Below are 17,124 nucleotides of genomic sequence, written 5' to 3'. Positions count from 1 at the left end.
CCCCACTTTAAATACTCAGGGGTCACTTGATCTCGCCAGCCACTCACTGCAGGGGGGTGGGATAGGGCTGGAACATCACAGGAGGAAGTTGTAATGCCTTCCCTGCGTTTCTATTGGCCAGAAAATGGCGCAAAACTTTCAGGGAAGGAAATGGAATTGACTCGAACATAGCGTGGTGCTCGCCTCCAGTAACGAGCATCTCGAGTACCATAATACTCAAACGAGCATCAAGCTCGGACGAGTAAGCTCGCTCATCTCTATTCATATTCTATCATTGTCGATGTCCCTACTACACTACATTCTGCCTGAAAGAAGCCTGAAGACCAGGAGAAGAACAGCCACTGAGTGCAGAAGACACTATATAAAGACAGGAAACAGACTTAGGGCTCATGTCCCCAACTGTGTTTTCACCACGTATCACGTGTGAGATGCATGGACGCGTGATGCATGGTGAATGGAGTCAATGGACTTTCATTGTTTCATGCACAGCGGCGTGTGGACATTGCGCAGTGATACGGTTTTATATGCCATGTGAAAAGATAGGTCTTGCCCTATCTTTTGCTGGAATATGCAGCAAGCTGCCTATAGACTCCTATAGAAGCTGGAAAAAAGTGAAAGGGAGGGAGTTACCCGGCGTACAACGCTGGGAAAAGAAGACAGCTGGCCTCATTTAAGCATTATTAGTAGAGATGAGCGAACCTGTTCTTAACGAACACTTACGCACCCGGACACCGGCTTTGCCGAGGACTTCAGTGTCCGCGCGTAAAGCTTCGGCGGGCGCCGGGGGGCGGGGAGAGGCGTGGCGGCGCGGGCGGCAGCAGCGGGGAACAGGGGGGAGCCCTCTCTCCCTCCCCCCCCACTCCCCGCCGCACCCCCCCGCGCTGCCACGGCGACCCCCGAACTTTTTTCGCCCGAGCACGGAATTGCTCGCAAAGTTCGGTGTTCGGGCGAAAAGGGGCGGAGCCGAACACGTTCGCTCATCTCTAATTATTAGTCATTCCGAGGATTTTTGCTGATCGCTAGTTTTCAACATTTGAGCGTATTTTTTTGCACATACGTAGCAGCTCCCCGTGTGGATGATGTGAGATACGCAAATAAAGATCAGGAATCAATCGCGCAAATCTTCATACGATTATACGGCGTGTACTGGCAAACATAAAAACGCATACAGTCATGTGAAGGAGGCCTAAATAAGCAGGATGGAGACCATGAGTTATCACACTTAAAAACTATCATTTTTAAATTTACTTTTCTATCAGGATGGGCACAGAATCTTAGGTCTGCGACACCCGAAGCGTCTAGAAGATGCTGTTCTCCACACATGTTCAGCAAGTCATTGGAGGACATCCGGGCTGACAATGGCCAGAAAACTTTCAGCTGGCTGTGGTCTAATGTCTATGCCTTCTTTTATATACAGTACAGTATTTAAACTCGCTACCTTCATCCACAAAGCCCTCCACAGTGCAGCTCCCCCCTATATTGCCTCCCTCATCTCAATCCATCACCCAGCCTGGGCTCTCCGCTCTGCTAACGAAACCAGACTGAGTGCCCCTTTAATTCGAACTGCTCATTCCCACCTCCAAGACTTCTCCAGATCAGCACTACCAAAGGCTACCCGAGCAATCCAGGACTCGCAGAACTTCAGGCGTGCTCTAAAAACGCACCTCTTCAGGGAGGCATACCGCATGCCCTAAACAAACCTCTCTGTACTCCGCCTGATAACATGCTTCCTGACCTACTGACTGCAATCTCTGCTAGCCATCATAAACCGCTCCTGCAGTCATACCGATTCTGCTGTCACACAGCTAAATGTCTGACCATTGTCTATGAGTATAGCGTCCCTCACTCTCTACCCCGCCATACTGTGCACATCCCCAGCCCCTTTACCTTCTGTATCACCCCATTATCTGTAGTATGTAAGCACGTAGGAGCAGGACCCTCACCCCTATTGTTTCGATCAACTGATTACGATGTAACCGTGGTTCTGTAATGTTTGTACTTTTGTCTTTCTGTATTCCCCCTGTCTATGTAAGTGCTGCGGAATATGTTGGCGCTATACAAATAAAGTTTATTATTATTATTATTACAGTAAGATCTCCAAGCATGAATAAGACTATAATGCTGGTCGAAAATGCTACTATACTGCCCTCTAGTGGTCAAATGCAGTTAAACTACACTCTTTTTTATTATATATGGCTGGGTTTCTTTGGAGAACGAGGCCCATTCACACCTGCATTTTGGGGTCCTACATATTTCCGTTGCTCGGTTCAGCCTTCAGAACAGACCAATGAAAATGCTGGAACCACTGAAGGCGGCACATGCAGGGGCCCCTTTGATTATAATGGAGTGTATCCCATTTTATTGGCATTTCACTGAAAAAATAAGTCTGCATGCTGCGCTATTTTGCTTGGTATTTCCTGCCTGATTGGCACTGGAGGTTCTAAATGGAAGCTCTGATGCAGATGTGAATGGGGCCTGACAATGAATAGGACATGCTGATGATTCCAATTTCTACACCAAGCCCTCAAGCCCATACAGATTCACTTCGTAGCATATTTATGGGATTTTGTCATCTCCATTTACTTGCATTGTATTGTAATGTTGTTGCAGATCTATTGCACTCAACAACCAAAAAAAAACAACAAACCAATGAAATGTTTTTTGGGCGTCATTGGCATGTGTGATGAAGTGGTTGAAGAGTGCTGTATATTAAGAGGAAGTTGTAATAAGTTTGCAGTGCCATGTCCAGGTCTGGATTTGAACAGAATCCTTTAAAGGGGTATTGTCATCTTAAGCATTCACGACATATCCACATCATATACCATTGATGCCAACGGGTGCGGGTCTAACTGCTGGGAAGCCAAGGCCTAGAATCGAAGGTATGGTCTAATAAAGCTGTTTTGATATCCCACTAAACGGCACCGCAAATTGGAAAATTCACTGTGTTTTCAGTCAAATACAGAAGAGAGACAAAACCTCCATAGCCTAGTTCCATATTGGTAGGAGCTCATGAACCATCTTTGTAGCATTACTCTAGTGCTACATGGCCACCAAAGACCGTTGTGTAGCTCTGTGATGTCACAAAAACCCAACGTGGTTGGATTTTCAGTGATCACAAACTGAGAACTGGTGGCTTGAGTAGTGTTTCTGATCCCCAGATGTGGACAGCTGGGTACCACTTGTGTGCCTTGAGGATCCTTACAACCGTCTCCTTGTGCTTCTCTGTGGACTCGCTGTGAAAACAGTTGGTACAGCTGGCGACACCCAGATATCAGAAACACTGGTCAGAAGGTGATAGCTCTTGTCCGTAGTGCAGCAGCCCCACTGGTATTGAACTCAACGGGAGCTGCACCTGCATTACCAACTCGGGCTGCTGCACTACATTAAGAGCCCTTTGCTTTCGACCCTGTCCGCCATGACAGCTACCTCTTTATGGGCTGACCTCTGGGGATTCCGTGCAGCAGACCCCACTGACCAGCTATTGATGATCTATGCTGATGGTAAAGGTTCCGGAACACTCCATTAATGACATGTAGATGAATAATAAAGAAAACCATAACTTGTCATTTCTCCGTTGATGTAGTCATGAGGGCTTGTTTTTAGCTTGATGCATATAATGTATAGCTAATTTTTGGGCTTTTGTCTTCCCGGCCTTCATTGAACGGCACAATATGCTTATTCTCTGGGTCACCATCACTGGTAGGGGGGCTGCCTCTCTCTGTAAAACCACTTAAATACCACGGACAACACTGCCCGCGGCATCTAAAGGGTTAAACAGCTATTTCTGACCCGGGTTGTCTGAGTGGGGTGTACGGTAGCCACAAAGACGTAACGGGGAAAGTACTATTGTGGCGGCTCGCATTAACTCCCTTCCTGCTGTAAAGTAATAAAATGTAGTAAGGTGGGAAGGGGTTAAATGCAAAGCATATAAGAAGGCTGAAAATGAATACACATTAAAGTCTCTGAAACTAAACAGGCATTAGAGCTTATTTGTCCCTCCAGCGCTGACCCTATACTAACATGTAACTGCAAATATACAGAGATTAGAGTGCCGCTGTAGCAAAAAACACTCAGTGCTGAAGGGAACTACAAGTCGCAGCATGTGCACAGAGATGCAGTCCACAGATAAACACTCGCCCTCCCTACAGAAAGCGCTGTCCCAGCGACTGCCAGCGCGCATGCGTAACTCTCTCCTTCCCGGTCATATAAAGGTCTCACGAACTGTCACCACGCATGCGCAGATCTTTCGTCTCAGCTCATTCTATTCAGAAGCATTTGCTGCGGGTTCCGTCTGCTTGTACTGCGCCTGCGCAGCCCTTTGGCTTTCTTCATGCGCCCCCTGCAGGATCTTACCGGCACTCACTGCGCCTGCGCTGCCGGCTGGTCCATGAGATGATTTTCTGAAAGGGATTCTGCAGCATCCTCTCCCTGCGAGTATTATCTGCTGCAGTCCGGGGGTCCAGGCCTGGTGAGGGGCCCCGGGGGCCAATGACCTCTGCACTGCAGCGCTGCATTGCACTGCCCTGGGGAGCAGAAGTGTGACATTGTATGGCCTCATCATGGTGAAGGTAGGACCCTGCCCTGCTTGTGGGGGTACAGCTCTAATATTGAGGAGGGGGTTCTGTCCTGAGATGAAACTGGTGCATCCTTATAATGGCAGCTGTAGGACTATGTGCAAGGTGTGCAGCTCTACATGTCACTGCAAACATCCCATGCATTTGATATATATATATATATATATATATATATATATATATATATACACACACACATACACATATATCCTACTCAGGATGCTCCGATTGCAGTTACCAGTCATGCCCACACGATCCAAGACCATCACTCAGATGCAGATACAGGGCATGCGAGTAATGACTGTGCCCATACCCATGCTGGTCAGTGCCAGGGCACTAGGGCAGCAGTGGTGCTGGTCACTGGCTTTCACCCTGTATATAGAATTTAAGGGATTAGATACAATGTAGCCAGAGGAGGGGTATACAAACCAAGGATGGCATAGAGAGGGCAGAACAATGGAAGTGGTACTGTGCCATCCTTACCAGCGCAGTGATACTGGAACCATGGGCGTTACAGTCAGTATACAGGACTATGGAAGTAATACTCTGCAGGCGGATCACCGTGTAGATGTCTCTTGCGCTGCTTTCAGACAAGCGTATTTTCATTTCGGATTTGGAGCTAATGCTTAGCTACGGATCTATTTACATGGCTGTATTTTTCACGGCTGTGTTTTAAAAAAATGCAGAACTTGCTACTTTTGTCCCTTTTTGCCTCCGTATTCGCATTTATTGGTATTATTTTCGATTGGGCAAAGACAGATCCATATTTTACCAGTAGAAAATAAAACGAACAACTGCAAAGACGGAAGCAAATACCGATCTTACCGGAAACATTTTCAAGGCTACATTCACAATTGCGTCATGATCCCATTCGTAATTCCCTTTCTCTGTTCCGTTTTTGGAGCAGAGAAACAATTAAACGTTTCCGTACCCCCCCCCCCCCCCCCCCATTGATTTCAATGGGTTTTCAGAAAAAAGGAAAAGCAAATGGGAAGCTTCCAGTTTGCTTACATTCTCTTAGGTTTCTGTTTTTTAATGGAACAAGTAGCGCAGCCCGCGTCGAATATTTGTTCAGTTTATGAAACGGAAACCTAACGGAACAGAAGCAAACTTTCCATTTGCTTTCCTTTTTTTCTGAAAACCTATTGAAATCAATGGGGGGAAAAAAACGTAAATGTTTATTTTCATTCTAATTCTATTTCTCTGCTTCAAAAACGGAACAGAGAGAAGGAATTATGACTGTAAGTTCTAACGCAGGTGTGACCTTACCTTAACACGCCATGTGCAACTACGGTCCGTCGCGGCGAGTGTGGTTGTGCCTATGACCATGTGTTTTTGCCCTTAGGGCCATTATCACGGCCGCATAACAGGACTAAATCGTGCCCATCTGAAGAGGTCCTCATAGTGAGTAATTCACAAGGGCCTTGATGGTTTATTCATAGAGGCCGGCTCTGTCTATGTCCAAGGCGGACAGCATGCGCACGGAAAAATAACTCATTTATTTCAAGGGGAGCTTTCACATCAGCTATTTTTCTCTCGGACCAATAGTCCGAGTTTGAAAGATCGCTCCATGTCTAGTCTTTGTGTGAGTCTTGTACAAGAGTAGCACATGTAATGTGCTGTGCGTTTTTGTACTTCCATGCTCCACCCGTGTGTCATCTGTTTTTCACACATGAGGGCTTCTTCACATGGCCGTATGTGCAACTACTCTCCCCGGCACGGAGCATAGTAGCGCATGAACAAGGGTTTTTTTTTTCCTCGCTGGCTCTTTCAAATCTGTGCCATAGCGCAGGAGTTTGAAAAGAATAGCGCAAAGATAGGTCTGCCCTATCTTTCCCGCCTGTAGCGCATAGGGCGGGTCCTATCAATCCTCGTAGTATTAACAGCTGGTAAGAATGAAACCACTGAAAACAGTGGTTTCGTTTTATCCCATTATAAGCTGAGAAAAACACATTCATGTGAGTGAAAGAAAAAAGATACACAAGATGATGCAAGTGATGTCACGTTTTCTTCACTGTCTCCTGGCAACATACAGCATACAAACACATGACACATGCGTGTTCACTATGTTTTTTTTAATGCTCCCATAGACTTTCATGACTAATTTTGAAGGCAGACTAAAATAGGACATTCTGACATTCTTTTATGCACAACATCGGTCCGCATAGATACGCACATCCGATACACCATTTTACTTTAATGGGTCTAGTTGTCCTTTGTGGTGTGCCAGATCCATGGATGCCAACGCTGCCCCACATATCTCACTGATGATAATGTCAGGTTTTCATCTTGGGGTCCATCAATTCATTGGAAAAAATAACACTGCATGCCGCGCTATTTTTTTCTTCGCCCGTGTGTTTTTGCACTCAACCTGGTTTACCCCTTGTATGTTTTCACGTATCTCACCAGTTATCTGAAGAAATGTTGGTATATAGGGGACTGCTCCCCCCTATCTGCTGAAAGATTTCTCCGCTTTTCAGTTTCCCTATATTTCTTCCATAAGGTCTTGACACGATCCTTAGGCCTCCCTCACACACCGCTTTTTGAACACAGCAAGGCGACGCATTTCAAATTGCGGCGCTTTGCTGCATTTTACTTTCGTTTTCAGCCGCAGCATCGCCAGCATTTTAGCTCCCTTCATCATTGATGAGAAGCGTTAAACGGCCAAAAATAGAACATGCACCCCTCGAAAATTGCGGTGCTAAAAAGCGCTGCTTTCAAGCGGCTGTGTGAGCAGTCCCATTAAAAACAATGGGAATGTTGAACCGTGATTTGCGCGGTACTGAAAACGCCTAATCGCAGTAAAAAGCACCTGTGTGAAGGGGGCCTTACAGACCAGAAGCCACGGTTTTATCAGCATAGACAATATTGCTATAAAGGCTAATTATTGGTTGCCTTGTCCAAACTATTTTAGTGTTAAAGGCACCCTTCACACAGAAAGAACGATGCTTTTTTGTGCGCGCATTGGCATATTTTACTGTGCTTCTTGTGCTCGCAAGTTATGTTCATTTGCGTGTGGCAAAAAAATACGCACTGATTGAAATGGTTAACTAGTCTGAGTTCCAGATGTGTTCTTTCTCCTGTAGTATTACACAGTGTTTCACGCATCTCCTAGCGTATTGGGCACGCATTTGTGCTTCCCCATTTACTTCTATGGGGGCTTTAGGTGCAGAAAAATAGAGCATGCTGCGATTTTTTTTTGTGTTCCCAAAATGCACGGGGACAATATGTGCATATGAACAAACCCATTGAAGTCAATGGGTTCTATTCTCTGCATATTTACACCTGTGTGAAGCGGGCCTAAAGGGAACCTGTCATCAACTCTAACCCCCGATAAAGTGAGCACGAGCACAGCAAGCTTGACTGTTTTCAGAAGTTGTGTGTGTGCATTCCAAAGTGTGATTGTTCTCAGTGAGAGGAACCCAGTAATCTTGTAGATAAGATTGATACCTTTTAATGGCTAACAAAAGTACATGATGTTACAGCAAGCTTTCAGGTGGTTCTCTTATCGACCCTTCATCAGGTTAGTAAAACTGGTTTGGATGGGGCACAATTATAATACAAATGCAGAGATGACACCCGTCTTGATCTAAATAAATGTCTACACACAGAAGTTTGAGAATGTCTCGCACTCAAGACTTAGAATAACACTAGACAACCTGAAAAAAGAGATAGATACTTAATCTGTCCACTGAGCTAAGGAATGTGACAGTTTTTTTATGCATCCCAATTTATGTCTGTGGAAGAGCGCACAGTCTTCTGAATAGAGTCATACCTACTGTGCGCATGCTGGGTGACACCGCAGAAATGGGCAGCCGGGGGAGTAGGGGCTCCCGAACTCCACATCACCTAAACTAGAAGCACCGTCACTTAGTTGATGCTGCTTAGAGTTGATGACAGGTTCCCTGTAAGCCACCATTGAATTTCAGAATAAATATGTAATAATCCCTTTGGTCCCATGCAGAGATTTCTGTTACTAAGATCGGACACAATCTTCTAAGCAAAAGGCTAATTCAGATCAACAGAAACCTCACAAGTCTGAAAGCAGTAGAGGCCGGTGTCAGATTCATTCCACAACTGTGGTCGACCTATCTGGAAAATGCCCCAAAAGAGCTGGTCGCCAGGGGTCCGTCTACTGGGACCCACAGCAATCAGCAGTTTTCACCTAGAAATGTTGCCCCCAGACACTTCAGGAGAAGGGCAGTATTACACAGCGCCTACTGAAGTCAAGGAACTTTGGAACTCCTATTTGGGTTGAGTCCTCCAGAGCAGACTGGTCCAAAGCAGCTGCTGTGGACCCCATTAGATGACGTCCATACTGAAATAGCTGTGTTAGCATCAACGTGCCCTTCTTCATGTGCCCTTCTTTACCTGCCCTTCTTCACATACTTATGACAAGTTATTTGCAGTTGTTTTATGTATACGGGCCTTTAAGTCATCCCAGATCTTTTGCAAAGTATTAACTGGCATTGCCCGTAGATTGCCCATTGTACTTTCCCTTGTACTAGCTTATACACGATGCCCGCTTTCTTTCGCAGCCCCCACAGATGTGTCTGTCGGTTTGCCAGCCTCCCATATAAACAGGTGCACTTTTTCATGCCGGCTCAGCTGACGCTGCAGTGTGCCTGTTTACCATATGGGTGGGGGAGGCTGCAGAGATCAGGACTCTTCAGACGGCATCTTGCAGCACTAATGCAATAGACTTAATTCTTGATACCAACTCCTGTAATTCCTCAGGACAGATGCCCTAGCACAGGTTAACCACTGCACAACCCGCCGAACTCATGACCAGGAGTATTCGAGGGAGCACTCGCCTATTAAACACCACGTCCATCGCTGATAAATAGCTGGCATGTGGTCATTTTGAGCCCATCAGTTAAGTGAGATTTCTTGTTTTGTGCACTAAACGGCGGAGTGGGCTGTAGATGTAAATTAGGAGGCTTTATGAATATGATCAGCAATTAGGATTTTGCAGAAAATAGAGAACGGAGGTTCCCGAGTACATGCTTCCAGCACAGATGATAACTTTAGAAGTGTCATAACTTCCTCCTTAATAAAAAGTTGAACTACTATAAAAAGGCAGATGTCATAATTGATACAGAGATATCTTTCTGGATCCCTTTAGGCATGTCAGTTTTAGTGCAACTTGGCCGCAACGGATTAGCCGCAGCATGTGGACGAGATCTTTACAAAATCTCCTCTACATTGCTGGCTAATCCCGGGATTAGGGGCTGCGGGTGGAATTGCTGTGTGGACATTCCGCACAGAAATTTCTTGGCAATTCTGTCCTGTGTGAACCCATCCTTACGGTTTTAATAGTTTTCATGGCCACACAGGGAGTATTATATGCACATAACGTGTCTTTGGGGTCTCTGGACAGCTAGTCCAGCGGAAGCATCCAGTGATGGCTACAGGAGCTTGTGGATCTAGTCCGCTTGGGATGTGGGGAAGACTGACCAGTATCTCCTAGACAGAAGGGCAAGAATTCTTTATATCTTGGCAGGAAAAAGGTTGGGAAGCTACAGAGAAGATTGGGGAAATGGTTGAAGATGGAAGGGCATGCCGATCCAAGTGAGAAGCTGGGATATGTGTGCCATTCATCAAGATATATAGAGCGGTGCTGTAGTGGTGGGAGGGTTGGAAGATCATGCGCAATTGTTCTATACATTACACTGAGGAACTGACAATGGAAGGGAGCTTCCTGGACAGCTGCCAAAATATAGAGGTACAGCTTCTTGTGTGCTTGAGTTTATGTATTTCCATTGACATAGGAACATAGTATTTAAGGCCGAAAAAAAGATATACGTTCATCCAGTTCAGCCTATTACCCCTCCAATGTTGATCCAGAGGAAGTTAAAAAAAAAGCAATGAGGTAGACGCCAATTTTACCCATTTAAGGGGAAAAAATTCCTTCCCAAATCCAATCTCGAAATCAGAATAATCCCTGGATCACTGACCCTTCTGAAGTAATCAGTGACTATAATATGTAATATTGAACATTAAATCAAGAGATCCAAAATTTGCCATGAAGTGACGTGGAGCTATGAATGTATACATTCTGCTCCAAGACACCTCAAGCAGCCAATATGCAGGCTCGTCACTCGCACACCCAGCACAGAGTGGGTTGAAGATTTGTCCACGAAGAAACTAAGGTGTAACATAGCTTCTGTGCAAGATTTTCAGGAACATCTCCCAGTACCTGACGGAGGGTATACCCCAGGAAGCTCTGCTGGTGACATCCGAATAATGTCACAAGTATGTGTCAAGTTGTTGGCAGACCACTGGGCTGAGAGAAGGACAACTTGATTTTATATAAGCTGCCCTATGGAGAAGTATTTCATAAAGGTGCATGCTATTTGAATAGATGGAGGCATAAGTGGTAAAATTCCAATGCCAGCAGTCATTGGTATATTGTCTAATTGGCCGCATGCACACAAGATTTTGGGGCAGATCCCACTAAACTTGATTGGGTCTGCTAACAGCTATATAAAGTCTATCACCATCTTTTAAGCTATCTTAAGAGACTTTACCTTTCCTGATTGTTATTGACTGCTTAATTGAAATCCAGTTTGGAGTCAAGTTATGTAGTCGCCATTAGCAATGGGCTGCATGGGTACAGTGTGCCTGGCCTACAAAGAGCACCAAGTCTGATAACAGAGGCCCCTCCACCTTTGTTTCTTTAACCAGGTACTTTGTCGTGAATTGTAGTAGAGCCCAATTTCTTCATTTCTTCAACCCCACCGACTAGACATTGATGGTATATATAATCAATATGTCATCCCCTTTACCAAAGATGATTAGTGTAGCCACTATAGCTATTTTGTGTCTCAGTTGTTTTAATGTCTTCATTTTCCTCATAGGTGTAATGGCGAATGTGAGCCCAGAAGTGGACAACATGGAGGTGCAGACACCCCCGAATAACAACAATCGCTGGGGTCAGGCTGAACATCCATGGGATGAACCCGCAGCCTCTGGCAAATTGTTTGAGTGCTCCAGGATCAAAGCTTTGGCGGGTAAACAATGTCTTCTCTCATACTGAGAGCACAATTCTGCGTCAAGCCATTTTCCCGTGAGCGTATTGTATCGCTTCTGTTATACGGACGTGGTACAGATGACCCTGCAATCATATGTCATCCGTATTTGATCTGTATTTTCCTCCATGGTTTTCTACTGGGCAAAAATGGATCTGTACTTACCCAATAGAAAAAAATACCCATGAATGCAAATATGCAGGTAAAAGGGGACAAAGTAGCGCATGCTATTTTTAAAAAATGCGGTCAAATAAAGTCATGTGAACAGATACATAGATTTACATTAGATCCGTATTGTCGTCTTCAAATAGGGAGTAAAGACACGATCGTCTGTAAAGGCCCATTTACACAGAGCGATGATCGCTCAAACGACAGTTTAAGTGACAGCTTTGAGCGATCATTTTGGATAAACTATTAAGTAGCTACTCAGCTACTTAAGAGCAATTAAGTGTGCAAATGAAGCCTTCGCTGAAAGCAGTTATTAGCCCGAGGGCTCTTATCTGCATTCAGTTCCTTTGTTCTCCAGCGGGAAACAATACTATCAGCACTCCCCGTGGAGAACTGCTGATAGGGCTGAATAACGATTTTTAGGTTGGACTGAATTTAACGATCAGCTAGCAGTGTACGAAAAAGGTGCACGATGGCTGCGTGTTTAGACGCAACGATGATCGCTCAAACCATTGCTTTTTAGCGATTTTTGAGCAATCATCGCTCAGTGTGAATGGGCCTTAAGTGGCCTTATACTAATTACAGTGTAGATCTACATAATGGGCAACTTCATCTATATCCTGAGACACTTTTAAAATTCAGCTGATTGCCAAAGAAAGTGGACACCAGTTTAACTCCACCTTGCTGTAAGAGATATCAAGCAATCAGCCGAATTTAGAGAACATCATTTAAAGTGAACCTCTCAGGTCCTCTATGCTGCTCTCACTGAGGGCAGCATAAGGTAGTGAGAGGCACGCTGATTCCAGCGATCTGTCATTTATGGGGAAAAGTTCTGCAGTTTTTGTGTACTTACCTACTCATTTGGTAGCTTGCTATTTAAGATTGGTCTGTCTTCTGCAGTGCCTGCTGAGACATCCATCTGGCATATTCATGAGGTATCACTTGCCCCGTCTACTCGCCGTGATCAACATTTGTCTGGCCTTTAGGGTGCATTCAGACGGTCGTATATTGGCTGGGTTTTTACACCCAGCCGATATACGGTGTCCCTCTCTGCAATGGGAGGAAGCTGGAAGAGCCGGGAGTTGTGCACTGAGCTCCCACCTCCTCTCCACCCTCTCTCCGCCCCTGGCCACTATTTGCAATGGGAGGGGGCGGGGCTACGTTCCCAGACATAGCTCTGCCCCCTCCCATTGCAAATAGTGGCGAGGGGGGAGAGGGGGTGGAGAGGAGGCAGGAGCTCAGAGCACTGCTCCCGGCTCTTCCAGCTTCCTCCCCCTGCAGGGAGAGATGACGTATATCGGCTGGGCGTGAAAACCCAGCCGATATACGATCGTCTGAATGCACCCTTACACTTCATATTGTGAAAAATGTCAATCACAGCTAATGGGCTGGGCAAGCGGCACCTCATAAATATGCCAGACCAATGTCTCGCTAGGCAATGCAGGAGCCAGACCTATCCGATTCAGGAAGCTGCCAGTTGAATATGTAAGTGCAGAAAACCTACACAACTTTGCCCCATAAGTGACAGATCGCTGGAATCAGTATGCCCGTCACAACTTTATGCTGCCCTCAGTGACGGCTTCATTAAAGCACCTCGCAGGGTCCCTTTAAGTCAAATCGGTTTGGGACGAGTAGAGCAAAGTATTTTCAAAGTGGCTTAATTTCTTGTGAAATGTTGCAAGTTGTGAAGTTGCATTTTGAGAAAACTCTTTTGCTGTGCTGAATGTAGAAATATGAAAATCACCTTTTTCCACCACCGTTATCTGCTGCTTCACCAACTGCCAGTTCTTTGGTTATTGGTGTTATTAAGATTTCACATTACATGACCATGCTGCAGCTAGTCATGGCACGGCAACCAGTCATTCACCTAGCTCTTGGAAGATAGGTGCATTTACACAGGTGAGTGCAGTGCAGGTCCAAGAAACTTGGACCAATATTGTACTTGTAACACGTGATTTTTTAATGCAATTTGTGAAAAAAATGGCACTTGCATTGCTGCACTTGCGATTATGTGAAAAACGTGTGTAAAAATCACCCATCATTCACTATGGGAGCAAAAACGCATCGCACTTGTATAAAACTTGTATGTACATGCAAGCACAATGCTATTTTTTTCTGCTCCCATAGGGAAGAATGGGTGAATCTACAACAGAATAACCCTGAGGGCTTATTCGCACGTCTGTATATAGGCAGGGTTTTCACGCCTGGCCGATATACCTTGTCTCTCTCTGCAGGGGGAGGAGGCGGGCCGGGTCAGGAGCAGTGCACTGAGCTCCTGTCCCCTCTCTGCCCCCTCTCCGCCCTCTCTCCACCCTTCGCCACTATTTGCAATGGGAGGGGGCGGAACTTAGCTTAGTGCACTGCTCCCGGTCCGGCCTGCCTCCTCCCCCTGCAGAAAGGGACATCATATATCGGCCGGGCGTGAAAACCCGTCCGATATACACACGTCGGAATAAGCCCTAAAATAGGACTTGCTGCAGTTTTATCTCACATTGCTTCTTCTCATGACGCTGCATGACACACCCTTTCCGTGGATTTAACGCCTATTTAAGCCTAATGAGCTCCAGATATGTTCTTTTCCCCGGACTTTGTGCAGTATCACACCCTTCCTCTTGCATTTTTGCACACCTTCCATAGACTTTTATGGGACTTTTGCTGCACTGAATGCAGAAACATAGTGCAGGGCCTACTTTTTTCTGTGCTCGCAAAACACGCTTATGAGAACAAACCCATTGAAATCAATGGGTTCTATTCTCTGTGTTTAGCGCATGCAGATATTGCGTGCACAAATACCTGCACAAACACAGTGGTGTGAAGAAGTCCTAATAGTATATTTACCTGCAGCTTCCCAAATGTATGGCTGACTGCAACCTCCCTCGACTGTAATAGTTGATCACGGGTGGTTTACATTAAAACCTCGTTCACACGACCGCTGTTTTCGCGCATTAGAGGCACGTGAAAAGATGCTTTTGTAAGAACCAATGGTTTCCTATAGAAGCGTTCACATGAAGAAATTTTAGAAATGCTAAATACTCGCACCAATCACAGATAGGACATGCGACTACAATGCTTGAATCTAAGGTCCGTGCTGCGTGTAAAGATAGGACCTAACCTATCTCTGGTGCAAGCTGCGCAGGAGTTTCCATAGACTCCTACGAGCACAGGAGTCTATGGAAACTCCTGCACAGGAAAATGAGATTACAAATCTCATTAGAAGGATTTCTGCCGACAGAAGGATTTCCCAGCTGTTTACAGCAGGACATTTAAGACATGCTGCCCAGAAACACATTTTAACCCTTTCCAATCCAATTTGTATCCTGGTTTTCCTAGGGGGCTTACTGTTTTTCGGCTGTTATACAACTGCACTATATGCTGGCTAAAGCCAGTACTGCATGAGGTGACATGTTGTATAGGCTCCGACAGGAGAGAGGCTGGCAATATACAGTAAGAGAACCCCGACGTATGTCTTTGAGCACCGAAGCTGTACAGCCTTAAATCGTAATGTCTTCAGAGGTCAGACAGTGGATTGGAAAGGGTTAATGTCCCCCTGTAAACTCCTGTTAGTCTCTGCAGGAATTGGGGGAAAGTTCCCTTAATCCCTGCAGGGATTAACAGGAATTTACAGTGGGACATTTAAAATGTGTTTCTGGGCAGCATGGCTTAAATGTCCTGCTGTAAGCAGCTGGGAAATCCTCCAGCCACCCTGGGCTCTTTCACACTGGCGAGAGCGATATTGTGCCGTGATTCATGGCTGCGATATTGCCCTAACCATCCCTGCGGTGCTGATGGAATCCCCTGCCGCAACTGTCACAGCCGCAGTAGGGAATCACTCTCTCCTCCTGGAGCAGCTGCACATTTTTAAATCAACACACTGCTCCAGTGAATGGGCGATTTTCATGTGCATGAAGCTTGGGTCTTCTGCAGTATAGGTACGATTTTGTTTTTGCGTGCCTATACAGCGCTAAAACCATGCTTGTGTGAACAAGGCCTAAATGAGTATTCCGGGTTTTTACTATTGATGACCTATCCTCAGAATAGGTCGTCCCTAGTTGATTAGTGGGGGGCTGGGGCTCAGGAACCCTGTCGATCAGCTCATCATCATTGGTGTTCGGGGCTGGAAATATAATAGCCATCTTCACTCCCATTGAAATCAATGAAAGCAATGCCTTTTATTACACTTCCAGCTCTGACTGCATTGAGGAGCCAGAAGTGTTATAGGACACATCGCTCCTATTGATTTCAATGAGAGTGAAGTTGACTATTATATTTCTGGCTCTGACCACCCATGACAATGTTTGGCTCGCTGCACTGACTACAGGCCGGACGATCATCTGATCGTCAGGGATGCCAAGAGGCGCACCTCCGCCAATCAAGCATTGATGACCTAACCTGAGGATAGGAACACCCCTTTAAATGTACATACTGGAGTTTGCATAAAGCTGAGTCTTCCCTAACGTTTGCTCTTGTGCTCCATAGATGAACGGGATGCAGTTCAGAAGAAAACTTTTACGAAATGGATGAATTCTCATCTATCAAAAGTTCCCTGCCGTGTGAATGACCTGTATAATGACTTGCGAGATGGCTACATCATCACCAAACTTCTGGAAGTGCTCTCCGGGGAACAATTGGTATGAAGCTGGGCTGGATTGTATGTTCTGGTCATGTTGTGGTGCTTTCAAAGGCTTTGTGCGTCTACCATTAATCTCCATTATGCTTCTTGCCTGATGAGAGCGGTGGTAGATGTGAACTGATTGCTGCGTCCCAGAGCTGGCTTTAGCTGGTTTATGCCCTGTGCAGTACCTTCTAGTCTTAGGCATTAGTCACACGAGCGTATATATGCGGCTATGTAGGCGCGTTTTCACATGACCATCTGAGGCATTGGTTTCTGGAAAAAATAGCACATACACACGGCCAGATTGGTCTTGCCCTACCTTTTGGCCGAAATCAGCCGGCAGCTCCCACAGAAGCCTATGGGAACTGCCGGCAAAGGGAGGGGGAGAGAGTTTAGCCGCATTAACACTGTTGAACTGTCAGCTGCCTCTACTGAGCCAGTTGAAGGATTTCTCCCCAGCCGATGGAATTCTGCGCTGCAGCATATATGTACGTCACACCCGGCCGTGATATGGGCGAGAATGTGAAATTTAGATGTAACATGGTTGCAGATTTCTCTTGTCCATGCGTCTTTTGACCGCGATGTGGAAGGCCAAAGTACAAATCACCCGTGTGAAAGAGGCCTAAAGATCCTGCCCTATCTAGTAACGCACGAGAATCCCGCTAGTCAAAACAATGCCATTGAGATCAATAGTTTCTTTTAGTCATGTTCCAACAAAATCACGTTCATCTATTTTAGC

General features: G+C 45.7%; 1 protein-coding gene across 1 annotated transcript in view; it reads left to right on the top strand.

Annotated features, from left to right (window-relative positions):
• Positions 1–4,498: 4,498 nt before the first annotated feature.
• SPTBN4 (spectrin beta, non-erythrocytic 4) overlaps positions 4,499–17,124 on the top strand; it is a 130,439-nt gene continuing 117,813 nt past the window's right edge. The window contains exons 1-3 of the mRNA XM_066581209.1: positions 4,499–4,568; positions 11,435–11,587; positions 16,250–16,401. Of these exons, the coding sequence (XP_066437306.1) occupies positions 11,440–11,587; positions 16,250–16,401 (300 nt within the window). The 5' untranslated portion in view covers positions 4,499–4,568; positions 11,435–11,439. The remainder of the gene's footprint in view (positions 4,569–11,434; positions 11,588–16,249; positions 16,402–17,124) is intronic.

The sequence above is a fragment of the Eleutherodactylus coqui genome, chromosome 10 (assembly GCF_035609145.1).
Source record: "Eleutherodactylus coqui strain aEleCoq1 chromosome 10, aEleCoq1.hap1, whole genome shotgun sequence".
Taxonomy (NCBI): domain Eukaryota; kingdom Metazoa; phylum Chordata; class Amphibia; order Anura; family Eleutherodactylidae; genus Eleutherodactylus; species Eleutherodactylus coqui.
Note: the sequence above shows the minus strand (reverse complement) of the source record. Positions and strands in the feature narration are given on the sequence as shown.